At 49.3% G+C, this 16,233-nt stretch overlaps 1 protein-coding gene across 5 annotated transcripts in view; it reads left to right on the plus strand.

Annotated features, from left to right (window-relative positions):
• Window positions 1–733: 733 nt before the first annotated feature.
• The window catches only part of ZEB2 (zinc finger E-box binding homeobox 2), a 114,271-nt gene continuing 98,771 nt past the window's right edge, over window positions 734–16,233 (plus strand). The window contains exons 1-3 of one of the 5 annotated variants that reach the window (XM_071562614.1): window positions 734–972; window positions 1,077–1,175; window positions 3,782–3,931. In XM_071562614.1, coding sequence (XP_071418715.1) covers window positions 3,859–3,931 — 73 coding nt within the window. In that variant the 5' untranslated portion in view covers window positions 734–972; window positions 1,077–1,175; window positions 3,782–3,858. Of the gene's footprint in view, window positions 1,176–3,412; window positions 3,932–13,185; window positions 13,258–16,233 lie in introns of those variants that run through there. The other 4 variants (XM_071562613.1, XM_071562612.1, XM_071562616.1 and 1 more) reach the window with 4 other exon arrangements.

The following is a 16,233-nucleotide window of genomic DNA, read 5'->3' on the forward strand; positions in this document are numbered from 1 at the left end:
GATAGACTGTAAGATCTCAGCACGTTTGGTTGGTGGTGTGGGGTTTTTTTTCATCAAATTTAGCTGACTATTCAAATAACCTGGATGAGTATTGAAATGAAAGAGAGGTGGGGGGAAAATCCCCCGAAGGAACGCTTTAAAGATAAAAATAAAACAGCACCAAAACAAGCCAAAAGCTTATTTGCTGTGCCTGAACAGAGTTTAGTTTCTAGGCTTTATGTTAGGGTAAGTTGTCCCCGCCACAAGATGCGAGAGCTCCGAGCGGGGCTGTGGATCGGGACGGTGCGGGGCAGGATGCGGCCCCTCGCCGGCTCTACGAGCGAGCGAGAGGGGTGGACTCCGCCGGGGGATCCCGCCTGAGGATGGGAGAACCGGCAGGGATCCAGCCTGGGGGAAGGGGATCCGGCGGGATCCTGCTGGGGAGAGGGCGGGGGATTCCGCCTGGGGGAGGGAAAGGGACGCGGGAAGTGTTGGGGGGGGGGGGGACACAGGCAAGGATGCGCCGCGCGGGGGGGGGGGGAGCAGGGATTCGCCCCAGGAGTGTCAGAGGATGCAGCCGGGGCGGGGGGGCAGGGCAGGGTTACATCTGCGGGGCAGGGAGGCTGCAGGCCCGGGAGGGGTTGGGATGCGGTGGCGGGGCGCGGTGAGTTTCCGCGGGGCGCGGAGCGGCGCGGAGCGGAGCGGCGGGGCGGGGGGCGGGCGCGGGGCGGGGGGCGGGCAGGAGGAGGTGGAATTGCATTTCTGCCGCTAAAGCGTTCGCGGAGACTTCAAGGTATAATCTATCCCAGATCCTTTCCCAGAGAGAAACTTGGCGATCACGTTTCCACATGATGCTCACGTTTGGTGCTCTCCAATTATCCCTCCCCACAAAGATAGGTGGCGTGTGTTGCAGGGTCTCTCCTCTCGCTCGTACAGAAAAGAAAAAGAAAAAAATGTCATTAGAAGAGGCGTAACACGTCAGTCCGTCCCCAGGTTTGTGTTTCCTGGAGTGGCAGAAAGAGATCAGTCCTAACCTGCCCAGCAGGAATAACGGTCCTTCCGACAACTCTTTGCAAGGCTTTTTACAATTTCTCCAGGAGCTGCATCTCCCTTCACCTTTTCTACTCCACTTCGCGGCTTCTTCATGCTTTTTCTTCTCACCATTTCTGACCAAAACTACAAACAAGACTTCGCAGGTAGGTTCAGAATTTAATTCCATTTTCTCCCTTTTTTTTTCCCCTCTTCTTCTCTTTTTTTCTCAGACCACCTCACGCACCAATGGGCTTATTAATTTGGAGAGTATTTTATTTTTTTCTGGCTTGTTTATACTTGGAGCAAAAAATCTAATTTTTAAAATTATTTTAATTTTTTTTAACCGAAACCTGAAGCCATTCCAGCACCGCTCCGGGAAGGGATGAGCAGTTTCGGGGCTCTCGGGGCTCTGCCACCATCATCCTTGCTCCCCTTACCTGTCAGCCAGGTAGGGGAGGTGTCTTTTACAACGCAGCAGCAAAAGTTTTAGTGTTAGGAAGGGACTTTGTCCTCCTGCAAAAAGAACCCAAAACCCTCAAGCATACCCCCACCCACCCACCCCCTGGTCTTTTTATTTCAGGTTTTACATCTGAGCTCTGAAAGTTTGCAGGTACCTGTTAATGCTTTACATGCCCTGAGCATGCAGCCCCAGCCCGGCCGGGCACCGCTGGAGCCCCAGCCCCGGGCAGGGCTCCCCGGCAAAGGATGTGTTTCCCCAAACAGAAAGTTTTGCTGTTTTGTCTGTTTAGTTGGTTTCATTTCTTTATTTTATTTTGTGAAGCTGGGTGAAGTAACACCTTAGCTTCTGGGAGCCTAAAGCAAGAAGTGAAAGTACTGACTGGAACTTAAAAGTCGTTTACCAAAAAGAAAAAAAATGTATAGTTTTAAAAGCTTGCCTGTCCTCTAGAAAGAACAGTGTTCTCGAAATTTGCAGGTTTAAAATTATAGTCAACTTTTGCGGGAGGCTGGAGAGCAGAGAAGGGAGTGAAATGCATTTAAAACAATTCACCATTGGTCGTTTTGCATTAAAACGCCAACTGCCGAGGCAGGCTGAGGGTCCGGGTTCACCTCGGTGTCTGTCCTCCCTCCCCGTTACATCTCCTGGTAGACCTGCCACGGTGATGCCACCCTTGCCCACTCCAGCCTCGGGAATAACTGGCAAATACCAAAGTTTCTAGCACATTTCTCAGCCTCTTCCTTCCTCAGCCACATACATCCACAGAGCCATCAATTCCTTCTGTTCAGGAGCAATCCCATGCAGGAAAGTGTGAGTAAATACGCTGACCCCACACACACTCTTTCAATCTTCCCATCCTCTTACCTGCTTGGAGATTTATTATTTCATATTTTTAGCCAAGCAGGTTTTATAACAGCAAACGTCTGAGGAGAGAGTTCAGGCAGTATAAAAAGACCCAACAGCAACACACTTCACTGCTCAGTCCTAGTGTGAAGCTCCAGCAAAGTAAAAAGACAGAAGGGAGGGAAAAGAGAAAAGGAGGAAAAAAACCAAAACACCTCGCTCTGCTTTAAAAAAATATTTAAAATTGATGAGTCAGGTAATAATTTTTTAGGTTTTATGTAAAACTACCAGTGCAAGAGAAGACAATAGATGTGAAGGCGAGGGGGGATCCTGCTCAGGAGAGCAAGGGTTAATTGCCCTTGTTTTACAGTTTGCATCTGTTACATCTTTTATAGCCCCCTGTTTAAACTAATCCTCAAGTCAAAGCATCTTTAAAGCTACAGCATCTTCTTCGAGATGGACTGAGTTTCAGGAGCGATCTTGCAGCAAAACCAAACGCTCCTGCCTCTCTCTCCCTTTGACAGATAGAGCCTCCTGCCCAGTCCTTTTACACAGGCATACACAGTAGGTCTAAAAGTTTACAAGTTTTTGTTTTGTTTTGTTGGGGGGTTTTAATCAACAAAAAACAAAACCCAACTGAAAGGCTGAAAACTCTGACAGCGGTAGTTTTGATTTCTGTTTCTTTTCTGGGAAGGAAAAAAATTGACACTCTGAAGCTTTGTTTAACTAAGGGACAGGGGAAACCCTGAATATTGTCAAACTGACTAAAAAGGTGACAGAGGTTTATAATTACACTCCTCGTTGTTAGGGGGAGGGGGAGGTCTCCGTGCTGAGCTTTACCCCAAAAGGACAGGGGAGAGCCATGTTTCCCTCTCCTCTTATCACTTTGCTGGAGTGCACTTTGGGGAAAAAAAATAAAGGCAGGAGAAGGGTAGAATTTCGCGTGAAAAGAAGTTCTAGTGTCAAATTAAAGTACTTTTAGGAGGAAATGGTCCGCCTAGCATTGAGTCAAACAGCCTACTGTAAAAGCTGTGCATTCCCTCATACGGTCATGAGTTATGACTCATTTGAGATGTAATTCTTGTCTCCCTCTCTCTCTCTCTGATCTGCTTTGCTGGTGCAACACACACACACACAGGGAGGGAGACACACGCACACGCACTCACACACACATACACACACACACACGCAGAGACACACACACAGAGAGAGAGAGAGAGAGAGAGAGAGAGAGAGGGAGCAGAAATAAATAAATAAATAAATATATAAATAAATAAAGAAGAAATCTGCCCGGCTGGGGAGAGAGGGGGAGCCCGCTCCGACCGCGTCCCACCTCCCCCGGCACGGCCAGACTCGCCGTGTGCGTGGATGGGTTCTTTTTCGGGTGCAAACTGGGGTCCTCGTTGGCGCCCTGCGTTTAAATGGGACATCCCGATGCCCACATTGTCGCTGTGTTTGGTCGTTACATAGAGCCTGCGTGCTGCTGCTGCTGCTGCTGAATCAGGGAGTCGAGCCCATGCGAACTGCCATCTGATCCACTCTTATCAATGAAGCAGCAGATCATGGCGGATGGCCCCAGGTGTAAGAGGCGAAAACAAGCCAACCCCCGGAGGAAAAACGGTAAGACGGCCCCCCGGGAAAACTTTTCCGGCCGGCTCCGCCGCGGCCGGGGTGGGGGGGCTGGGAAGCCGCCGGCAGGACGGGGAGCGGGACAGGGCGGGGGGGACGGCGTCCGGCAGCCCGGAGCTGCCCCCCCCCGGCTCCCTGCGCGGCGTCCCGCGGAGCGGCGGGGGCTGCGCGGCCGCGGAGCGTCGGCGGGAACGCGGAGGGGCGCGGGGGGGAGAGGCGCTGCCGCCGGACTCGCCGCCGCCGCGCCCCAAAGTTTGTTGCGCGGGCGCGGAGCGGCACGGGCGCTGCCCAGCAGCCCCCGGAGCGTCGGGGCCGGTGCCCCGCAGCGGCGGAGCGGAGGCGGAGGCGGCCCGGCTCTCGCCCGCCACCGCTGCCCGGGTCGCCCCGGCGCTGTCAGCCCGGGCCGGGCCGGGCCGGGCCGGGGCGCGGAACGGAGCGGGGCGGTGGGAGGCGCGGAGCGGCGCGGAACGAGCGGGGCGGGCGGCCCTGGGAAAAAAAACCGGCAGCGTGAGAACCCCGAGGCGGGCTGGCACCTAGTTAGCGACTCTCTCTCTCTCTCTCTCTCTTTTTTCTTTTTCTTTTTTTTTTTTATTGTTAGGGACTCGAAAATGAAACTTCCTCCTCCCTGATAATTAATAATACTAATGAGCTCGGTGCCCGATTGTCCGTCGCTGCCCTCTCCCCCGGTCCCCGCCGGCCGCGCAGGGCCGGGGCGCAGTGGGACGCGGTGTTCTGGGCTGATTTCACATTTGGCAGCTTTCACTGGTGTGATGGGTCTCTTTCTCCGTCTCTCCCCGTCCCTCCCTTAGTTTTTTCCTTTCTACCCCGGCTGATAGTCGCTCCCCCGCCGCCAGCCTCCCCCTCCCCGCCCGCAGCCCCTCGCATGGCCATCCCGGCCCCACTTCCAACAACTTTCCTCTCGAGGAGCCAGAGGAAGGAAGATATTTGTGTGAACCTGAACCCATGCGCTTATAGCTCAGTTACTTCATTTAAGTGGAGAGGTGGAAGTGGAGGGGGGTTTAAGGAGGAGGGGGTCACACACACACCAACAACAACAAAAAACACAAAGACAAGAGAATGTTGATTAGAAACAAATGATCCTGCCCCCCCCCCCCTTCCCTCTCTAGGTTGTGAGTGTGAGTGTGTGTGTGCGTGTGTGTGTCTTTTTCTTGTTGTGGTGGAGGCGTCGAGCCATATGGGGGAGTGATAGAGGAATTTTAGTCAGAAACTGTTCGTTATGTTACACTGGCTTTTCCCTTTGTGTTGTCTTTGATCTATTTGCTTGGCTTAGTATTACAAAAAAAAAAGCCCACTAAAATAATATATTCCGAGCAGCTTCCCAAGGATCCGTTCCTTGTTATCTTTTTTTAAAGTCTCCCCCCCTCCACCACCACCCTTTACTCTTGTGTCTGTCATTATTTAAGGTGGTCCTCACAGAGGAGACCTCCCCTTCCCCTCATCTCTGGGTAATTTAGTAGACATTAAAATTACACGTAATGTTTCCCTCTCCTCTCTTGTGTTTCCTCTGTTCTTTTTATTAAATGTTGGTTATTGATTTTCTAAAATCAATGTCTGTTGTGGGGCTTTTTTCCCCTTACAAGTATCTAAAGCACGTTGCTGATCAACTGGATAACAAAAGCTTTGTGTCAAGTAGCCTTTTTTCTTATGTTAAACAGTCATTTTTTGAGAGAAAAAGAGAATGAGATTTAAAGCAACGCATCCAGAAGTGCTCTTTTGCAGTAAAGAATATTCTGAGTGTTTGAAGGGGTTTTACTGTTTTTCCTCAGCCTCCTTGCTTTTCCAGGATAGATTATTAGTTTAGCGTGTTAAACCCATCACATGCTCTGATGAGGGATGCGTCTACGTGTTTAATATTTTCTCAACATGATTTGACTCCTAAAAAAAACCCCTCCATCCTCCACCCTCCCCCCCTCCCAAAAAAAAAAAAAAATAAAGAGCTGGATGCCACTCTTTGCCCAGGACATCAGGACCTCAGCCTGGCAGTGCAGCCAAGACTTTGGGAGCACATATGGACTCGGGTGGCACAGATTCTGGTTACTCTCCTGAAAAAGTGTGTTTTCAGGAAGCTGCACTAACTTGGGAAGCCACCACAGTTGGGAGACGAAAGTTTAATTGCGATTTTTAAGGTAACCACTTAAAGATCCTGCAAACTTCAACTGTGTGCGCTGGTTATGCGAAGGTCTAAGTTCTCTCTTCAATGTCTTGCTCTGGCCAAGACATGGGGAGGGGAGGTGGAGGGAATAATTCTCGACTTTCTGTCTGTCCCCTCTTCCCTCTTTTTGCTCCCTAATTTGTTTCTTTCATTCATTTCTGAGTGAGAAGTGCCCTGGTTCTGAGGAGCAGGTAGACGAGCGAGGGTGGGTTTGGTTAGCGCTTCTTTTTTTTTTTTTTTTTTTTCATTTTCTCTTTCTCGACAAGCACGTATCCAATGCCTTTCCCGTTGGGAATTGCTCAGGATTTATCTGGACTGAGTGGATTTTTCTTCTTTCCTGGATTCGTGGAAAAGATGTTACTTCTGAGCTTGTGTCTTTGCTGATAACACCAGAAACGGTGATGCTTATCGAACTCGGACAGAAATTCCTTAGAAACGCAGCAGAACCAAAATAAAATTCAAAAGCCACGAAAAAAAATAAAAATGGATGGTCGTGAAGGAAGCGAGGGGAGTGTGAGTGAATCCCAGACATATTACAGACGGGGACAAAACAGAATAATCCAACTAATGCCTCAGTGGGCTCCACGCCTGTGTGCGTGTCTCTGTGTGCGTGTGGGGATGGGCAAGGCTCGGGATGAGATACCGAGGCTGGATAAAATTACAGCGGAGCTAAATAGGGTAGAGGGAAGAAGGCTCGGGATTTTCCAAGATAACGGGGTTGATGAGAGCTGCTGGAGTGGAGGAGAGGTGTGCGGGGGAGGGGGGGAGTGGGTTGAGAGAGGCGATGTCAAAATCAATGAGGGGTGAGCCCCCCGGGGAGGTGGGGCAGGAGGGAGGATGGGAAGGAGAGGACCCCGAAAGCGGCGCGGGGGGGGGGGGGGTGGGGGGGTGGAAGGGGGGGCGGGAGGTGCGGGAGCGGCAGCCCAGGAATGCGGCGGAGCTCCGGGAAGTTCAGTCAGATGATTCCCAGCGCCTGACTCACTTCGCGGCACTTTCACTCGGGAGCGAAGTGGCGGCAGAGGAGGAGGAGGAGGAAGAGGAGGAGGAGGAGGAGAGGGCAGCGAGCCCCCTTTCCCCACGGGCGCCCGGCGGAGGCGGGGGCTGCGCCGGCGGCCGCAGCGCCGGTGCGGAGCGGCGCTGAGCGGTGCTGAGCGGGGCCCGGGAGTAGCGCTGTCCGGCCGGCTGCCCTGCCCTGCCATGCCTGATGAGCTGCCTCTCTCCGTGTTGTGGTTTGACGTTTGTTGGCTGAGGGGTTTTTTCCCTCCTTTCCTCTCCCCTCCTCAGAAATCCAAAATAAAATTAAAATCCCCGGGAAGCAGGGGAGGGAGAAAGTTGGATTTAATTTAGCCCAAAGTTTCAGTAAACAGCTCTCTTTGATTCCTTTGCCACCTCGCTTCCAGTTGTAAAGAAAGGGGAGAAAGTTCAATGCTTTCAAGGCGTCTGATCCAAGGGAGAACACAGACCAAACAAGCAGAGACGATTAGACTCGCTCAGAACCTTTCCCAAAAAGATACCCACCCACCCTCCTTTCAGGGATGCTGAGGAAGGGGGAAAAACCTCCTTCACTTCCCACTTGAAAAAGAGAAGGGGGGTAGAAGGAAAAAATATGCAAGCCTGCCTGCTGCTTTTAGTGAGTGGGAAGTGAGGCTTGTCTTCCCTGCCTGGAGAAGTTTGGAGGCAGCTAGACTGAGGCTGGAGTGTGAGGAGGCAGCTGCTCCCTGCGCAGCCCAGGTGGCAGCGGGCAGATCGGGCAACCTGGAGCGCTTCTGTGCCCGGGCAGATCCACAGGGCCGGGAATCCGTTGCGAGGAGATTACTCGGGGAGTTGGCTCACTGGGTAGTGAGACAAATGTACTGCTACCTCAGAAAAGCACCTGGAGATAGGTATTAAAAATTAATGTCATAAATGCTAGTGGTCAGGGCGTAATGATTATCCAGCTGCATTTTCTCGGCGCAGATTCATGTCCAGACTGAGCTGTGACATGGAGCAGGGGAGGTTGTTTTCTGTGTCAAGTCATATCTATTTATTTTCTCCTGAGTTGCGAGAAACACAGCGAATTTGGAGATTAGTGTCTGATTTACTGTTTCCCATTTGTGAGCATTCAGTACTTACTAGGTTTGCTTATTGCACATGCTTCGCAAGGAAAGTTTTGGGGGAATTTCTAATTGTTGCAAGAAAATGCATTTGATGGCTGGAAAAGGCATATTTGACAATGAAAAAAATAATAAGGAAGCCATTACAAGTTAATTATCGATAATTATACATAGCCAACTGCCCAAGGTAGGGGAAATACATGGAAGACTGAGATGCAAGCTCTCAGGACAGTCTGGTAATATTCCCCAGAAAAATGTGTGTATCCCTTTAGAGTGGAAAGAAGGGTGTTGATTCTTTTACAGCAGCCCCACATTCATTCCAAGAAATAGGAAATTCTTCGCCTTACAGCAGTTTTTGGCATCTGCATTATCCCAGTGCTTTTAAGGTGCATTTTCTCCTCTATGAAAGAGAACTCTTTGTCCTTTTTCTCTCCAAGACCATGGCTTCCCAAGGTAGACACTATTTTGTGCCTGTCACAGAGAAAGGGAGTGCAGGTTTGCAGTGCTCACAGACAATTGATTGTCTGCCCTAATGTGTTTCATTTACATGTTTATAACGTCAATAGTGCTGGGGTGTCCACTGTACCATTCATTCCAGCATTCCCACAAGGGTGCAATTGTCTGAATGGCCAAGTCAGACACCTTTTTGATTGCTCTTTAGTTGTCTTTTTAGAGTATAGAGAAAAAGGAGAGAAATCTGTGATGCAGAAACACTAGTTGAAAATATTTCAGAATTAAACGTCACCATTAAAGCAGATGTGACCATTAGACAAACAATATATTTTAACTAAGGTTCTGAAGGTGGAAAAAAATTTAGAATAGTGGGGCTAGAGAGTGCACACGACATCCATTCCTGTTCTTTAATTTTTTAGGCTTTTAAGGAATGATTTGTCGTTCTCATTTTCATTTCAACCCCTGTAAATGCAGTCACCTCCTAACTCTTTGTATGCTTAACTGTAATTTGCGATATTTTCCCTACATATTTACATATCTCTGTTTATGCCAACAGCGTCAGCTCACCACTGGGAAAGTGTATTGAGAGAATAACTAGTCTGGAGAAGTATAGACTTTAAAAAATAGTAAGACCTAAGTATTTCTTCATTAGGCGTTTTTTACTGAATAAAACGACAATGCCTAGACTTTCTCTTGCAGAAGTTTAACTTACAGAGCTGTGCACCAACTCCTCATGCCTCCGGTTACTGTCCTCTTGCACTGCGTGCTTTCAGCAAAGTGTTTCCAGGAGTTTCCAAGTCAATGAAAGATTACTTTTTAAGGTGTGCTGTGCTGTTTGGATATGCCCACACTGTCCTTTATCATAGGATTTGCTTCTGAGGGAGGCGAGAAATGATTGCTCGTGGTTTGTATGAGAATAAATAAGCCACTGAGCTTATATGAACTTATATAGAGATACACGTCTACGTGAGTCTACACCTATACATGCGTATGTTGTATAGAGAGATAAGGGATGTATAGGTGTGCTTGAAAATAACGGTTCACTTTTCACACTAGATCATTTCCCCCTAAAAAGGATGCTGATCCCAGTAGCTACAATTAATACAAGTTGACCTGTTCCATCCGTGATCTTAAATGAAAAGAGCACTAAGTCCTGTAGTTTCTGCTTCGGAGGTAAAGCGAGGGAAAACTTTTTTCCTTCCCTAGATAATTTTTGGTGTAATTTCTAAAAAAGGCCTGTTTGTGGAAAGATTTTTCCTTTTTTTTTTTTTTTTTTTTTTTTTTTTTGTGCCTAACAGGGAAGACACAGTAGATGCACCGTTAGCTGAACCCCTGACACGGCGGTCTTTTGAATGCCTTAGGTATGATTTCACTTTCGCTCACATCAATGCTGACCTGAATGCCTTTCATATCTGATCCGCTGTGTCTCTCCCAGTAAACATCCCCTGAGGGGAGAACAAAGAAAGGAGCTCTTCTTCTTCTTAATCACAATTCAGCCCATTCACCGCCGGCAGGCTACATTTGCATTCTGCAACAGAAAGCCAAGATGAAAAGAAAAAAAAAAGAGAGTGAGAAGAAGGGGGGAAAAAGCAGAAGGGTGGAGGCTGAGTAAAATAACTTAGGTGTTTGTAGCTGTTTGTTGGGCTTCCCCTAGTTACAAGCCTTATATAGATCCTGCTCTACCCAGCCTTGGCTCTTCTGACAGGCAGATAGTGTTACAAGATGGCATGCCTGTACTATTCATGGCCACTCGCTCTAACACTTGAGGTAGAAAGTGTCAGAGAGGGATCAAATTCTACTCTGAGAAGTCTGTTATAGTTAGGGTCAGGTGTGTGTACTCTCAGCTCTTGACTGCTGCCTATTATTTTGTTTTAATTACTATTATTGTTTACTCACCGTGACCTTGGGGAGATGGGGAGGCAGGAGGCGAGGCAGCTTTGGCGGGGCAAAAATCTCCCTTTCCCCAGTTGAAATGAATTTTTTTCCTATTTTTTCTGTTTTGGTGAAGTGTTGGGCGGGCTGTTTTTGCGGCTGGACGGGCCGGGGGCCGCGGCGGTGGCCGCGGTGGTGGCGGTGGCGGGGGTGTCCCCGGGTTGGCGGCCGGCCCGGGCTGCCCCGACCCGTCGGGGAAAAGCAGCGACTCAGCGAATCCTCGGCGGCACCAGAAAATGCGCGCCGAGGAGGAGGAGGAGGAGGAGGAGGAGGAAGGAGAGATTTGTGGAAGTTTCTGCAGCCGGGCTCCCTCATGGGGTTTCGTAGTCACGTTTATGTACATTTTCCGGCTGTACCCTCCCAGTCTCTGTGTGTGTGTCCCCCATACCTGCCTGTTTGTTTGTTCCTTAGAAGCACTTCTGTGCTTTTAATCAGACAGTTTTCTAGAAAAATAGTGAGGTCTTTGGTCGTAGCCACTTTTTTCTCACCAAGAGAAGGTTATTTATAACTGAATCCTGCTTACTGAGAAGTATTTAAGCCCTTTCAGGCAGAGCTGTCAAAATTTCCTGTGTTGTTTGCCTCTATTTGCAACATGTAAAAAGTAATATACAGTTGCTGGTGTTGGAATAACCGGGGTAGCGCAGAAATCTCAAGTGACAAGTTTTCAACTACACTATCTCCTGCCGACCAGACTGTCATTTTTATTTTTTTTTCCAGAAATCACTTTTAAGATCCTAACAGGTTTTTCCCTCCCATCAGCAAATAGATTAAACGTGCTAAAGCAACTTCGAGAGGGAAGAACAGTTTGAACAATGAGGAGCGGGAGGGATGTCTTATTTTCCTGTAGCTGCTATGGCAGATTTCACTCATAAGGAGCACACTAACCGAGATGTTACCAGTTGAACAGAAGCATGTGACACAGATTCCTGATTTTTTTCCAGAAGATTTACAGAATTTACAAAAAGAGATTATCTCTACACCTTCCACCCTCCTAACCACCCCCATGACCCAAGCAATGGAGGATTTAGGCAGATTTACTTCAGTAAACACCTTTGGACACTTGGGGAAAAGTAGGAGTCTGTTTGCAAAAGCAGGCTTTTGTTAAGTGAGGTGCTGGATAATGCTTTACCAAGCAGCTGTGATATTAACCTACCCAGTAATGCTGGAAAAAGTCTTAACTCCTTGTGCGCTCCAGGGCCATGCCCAGTGGAGGCCCTTCAGGTACCGGACCTGGAGGGGGGATATTGGACGATTTGAGGGGACAAGTGAGGAGGTGGCACTGCTGAAGCCACAGCAGCCGCTCAGCCTGACACATCTTTTCCTTGGTGGCAGCTGAAGCTTCCGGGGTCAATCCATCAGAGACAGGACTTGGAAGAGCCAGGAGGCATGGCCAGGAGAGCCTCCTCCAGCAGTGAGAGGTTACCTATGTGTGTGTGCCCACACATGCACACTCTGTATCTACCCCTCAGATGTAACAAATCCCAAATCCTCTCTAGGAACGTTCCCAAGCATTGCTAAGGGAGGAAGGTCAATTTAGGATTCGCACTCGAGCAGCAGAATAGCTGAGAAGTTGCGCCGGCAAACCTGTTTGAGTGGCTTCCCTTGAGCTCCCAGGGTCCAAAGGAAAGCTACCAGCTTTCTGTGAGCTTCTCATTCTCAAAAGTGAACTTTTTGTGTTTCTCGCTGCTCTTTTCTAAGCCATTAGAAGCAGGAGCTAATAAGTTAGTTATTTTTGCTGGGCATAAGAATAAATTTCCAGGTGTTTCTTTTTTTAGCTGGAATAAGATTGCTTCATTTGGGGATTTTTGTTGTCAGAGTTTTTCTTTTCTTTTTTTCTTTTTTTTTAAGTGTAGGTGTCAATGCTAGAGCAGCCACAAATGTGTGAGAAAGCAAAGGGTATGAGACATGACAGAATTAAAGGTGTTTGCTATGTTGTTACCCGTGTGTCAAGCTGCAAGCTCCCTTTGTCACAGCCTCCTGGAGATTTGATAGTGCGGATCCGCTTCCCTTCCAAGTGATACAGCAGTTTCTAACTGGGGGTTTTAATGGTGGTGCGGTCGTTGCTATTGCATTTGACTCCCCAAATGCATTTAAACACCTCCACATCGCACACACCCCATTACTCCCACCTTACACAAGGGTGCTGTGCTCTCGAGCACCAGGACAGCAGCCATAGCATTACAGTCTCTGGCATGGAGAGTCGTTTGGCAGGAATGTCATCTGCCAAATCATCCCATAATTACGTTTTATGTTATTTGTATGAATGACCAAGCATGCAGTATTCCTTTTGAAATCAAAGGAAGGCTTAAAATGCGTTTTTGAATACTTTCAGACCATGGTCAGGTCACAGTTTGGGAGTTGAATTAAACTGATCTCATTTGTGATCTAATTGAGGTTGGCAACAACCTTAGCAGTAGCAATAACATACAAATACAAATCAAAGAGCAGAATTCAGCAAATCAGATCTTTTGCTCGAATCCTGCCTGAAAGTTATTCTCCGACTGCCAACAGAGAAGTTAAACTTTGTCCTGCTTCTCAGCGGCAGTGCGAGCCTTGCATATTTTTCGGGTCTTTGACAGGAAAGTTGAGTCGGAGGGATGGGGACACAAAGGCGAGAAGGGAGCTGGTGCCTCCTCGGACAGGAGTAAAGCACACAGACTCGTCACGTATGTTTCCGGAGAGCCCAGTGGCAGAAGGCGCAGGAGGTGTAACGGGGGAATATGGTTAGGAAAGGCTGGGAAGAGGAATAGGTCGCTGCAAACAGATTATTCCAAGCGGAAAGTCGAGGCAGCTCCCTATCTTTACATCCATCGCTGCGGATTCCAGGAATGTAATTACCAGCGTGGTTGCGAATTGTTGACAAATTTCCCCGGGTCTGTCGGGAGCGGGTGTTGCGAACGGCAGGGCTGCAGCCGTGGCCGCGCCGGCTGCGGCCCCGACGTGCGGGCGCTGTGCAGAGCAACGGGGCCGGAGCGGCCCTGGGGCGGAGCGGGGCGTCTTCCCCCCGGGCAGGGCATCCCCGGCGGGGCTGGCGGGTGCCCGATTCAGAGCCCCCCCGCCCCAAGCCGGGATGCTGCGGGTCGCCTCCCGCGGGATCCCTCCTCCTCCGGGCCGGGAAGCGGCGCCACCCAGGGACCCCCTCTCCCAGCCCGCAGGTGGGGGCTCGGTAGGGCACAGACCGGGAGCCGCCGCCCCTGGGGAGCATCACTCCCCCCTCCGCGCCCCTGGGCCGCGCCGTGCGGAGCGGGACTGAAGGCGCGGCCGCCGTCGCGATGCGCTGGGGCGGGGGAGTGCGGAGCCGCCTCGCCCCCCCTTCCCCGGCCCCGGGGCAGAGGTGTGAACCGCCTCTGTGGGGCGGGGGACGGCACACACACACTCGCCGCGTCCCAGCGCTGCCGAGCGAGCCGCTCCCGAGGCAGAGGTGCGAACCCCTCCCGGGATGCCGTTCTCGGGATGCTGGGCCCCCCTCGCCCTCCTCGGCTCCGGCTCGGCTCCCGCGACGGCGCAGCCCCGAACTTCGTCCCCAGGAGGGAGGGAGAGGAGGGGAACCGGCTCGGCGCTGCCTGCGCTCCTCCCGGCTCGGGGTTTCAAGAGTGTCCTGAATTCCCTCCCCCTCCCCTCCTCCGGGTCATTATTTTCTTTGACTAAAACCTGTTTACTCGCCTCTTTGTTTTTTGACGTTAAACGAGTTTCCATCTCCTACTCCTGCGGATCTCTAAGAAATAGATAAACCATTATATTTCCCCGTTCCCCCCTCCCGCTCGTATTTTAAAGCAGCGATCCTGACAGCAGTACTATTATTGCACTTTATGTTTTAGTGGATGTTTGCTGTTGCTAGTTACAGCAACACTTATCATAAGACAGCAAGAAAAGAGTAGTCCCTGGTAATTAAAGTAATGAAATATTCATTTACTCTACCTTTTCAGTAGTCTCACAAATTAGGCTGCTACATTTAATGCCTGCACTGCCTCTGTTTTTATTATAATGGCAGCTTTCGCATCTGCAATTAGGACTAATTCTGACAGTTACAATTTCTGAGGGATGGTAAACAGTGAACGAGATGTGCAGCAGTGGTATTACACGTGAAAAGCCCTTGTCTCTTTAACCTTGTTGTTTTTTTTTCTCGCAGAGGTTACCTTTTCCCGATGGTGCAAAATCGACTTGACATAACTGTTCATCAGTTTCAGGGTTTTCCCTGGAGGTATTTGCATCAAATCAGCCCAGTCAAGCTTCAAGTTGAAATTGGCAGCCCAGAAACTGACAGGGTAGGGACTGGGAAAGAGACAGCTAAAGTGCAGGCAGCGAGCTGACAGCAGCGGCGGGCAGGCAGGGGGAGAGGGCTCAGCACCCGGGGCTGCCGCCCCCCGCTCCCTCTGGGCCCCTCCGGTCCCCCCCGGTCCCCCCCAGTGTCCCCCTGAGCCGCAGCGTAGGGGCTGAGCGATGGGAGCCCGCTCCCGTCCCAGGAGGAGACCAGCTGGGGAGAGGGGTGTATGTCAAAAAAAACCCATAAACTGGGGGGAAAAAAAGTGTTGTGAAAAAGAGAGAAGTGCTGAGCTGAAGTTGCTGTCGCTAACAAGCTTATTTTGTTGCGGTTCTTTGCGGAGCGGTATCATGTTTATGCACTATGACTGTTAAGAGAAGTGACTGAGAAGGTTGTTAATACCAATGAAAACATATTTTGATCAGCTAAGAAAAAAACAAAAACCCAACCCAGAGAGATGCTCATCTGCAAAGATAATTGCATCAGAATCAAAACAAACATTTCCTTGAGTATGTTATTTCATTTATCCTCTGTCATGGGGAGGGAGGATCTCCAAGTAGGACAATGTGAAAATTAATTTTTAATAGATTATTGAACAAATCGGGATCATTCCCTGTGACACCCCCCAACACTGAAAGAATTTTACTTCTTCAAAAATAACTCCTACTCTTATGTAGCATGGAAGGGAGCAGCGCACCAAGGTACAGGCAATGCCACCAAGACCCGTTCCCTCCTTAAAGGTGAAAAAGAGCAAAACTGTGTTACTTTCCTGACTATATATATATTTTTCTCCCTAAATACATATCTGTAGTCTTTACCAGATGACTAAAAATCCCTCTCACTTTTCCTACCAGACTTGTGCTAAAGTAAGCCTTGCTTTCAAACAGTTTTTCAGCTGTGTGTGTGACAGGCATTGGCTGATCTGCTGATGCCCATTCGACAGGCACTGTTGAGCTAAAGTGGTGTGACGGCACAGTTTTGTTAAGCTGTGAACAAAGGGCTGGAGATGCCTCGCTGGCATCATCCATGTGCATATTGGCCTTGTCACAGTTTTGCTTGATTTAATGCTCTGTTTATTCCTAGATATTAGAACTTAAATTCCAAACAATATGTTTTCATATACTACACAGAAACTTTATTTTAAAAGATTTTGCTCCCAAGAACCACAGATTCGTTTGTTTGCCCAACATCCATGCGGCAAACATTGAAAATGTAGCTTCCAGAAAAATAGGTAGCCGGTAGCCTCTTAACTGTTATCCAGTTAAAAAATGGGATTTCAGTTTTAAAAAGTCTTAGAAGGGTAAAAGATTTATTTCTTCTTTGATCATTTGTTGAGAGTTGTTATTTATTTCAACAGTGGATTTTCTTATAAGCTCCTAAG

Source organism: Pithys albifrons, chromosome 8 (genome assembly GCF_047495875.1).
Source record: "Pithys albifrons albifrons isolate INPA30051 chromosome 8, PitAlb_v1, whole genome shotgun sequence".
In the NCBI taxonomy this organism is placed as follows: Eukaryota; Metazoa; Chordata; class Aves; order Passeriformes; family Thamnophilidae; genus Pithys; species Pithys albifrons.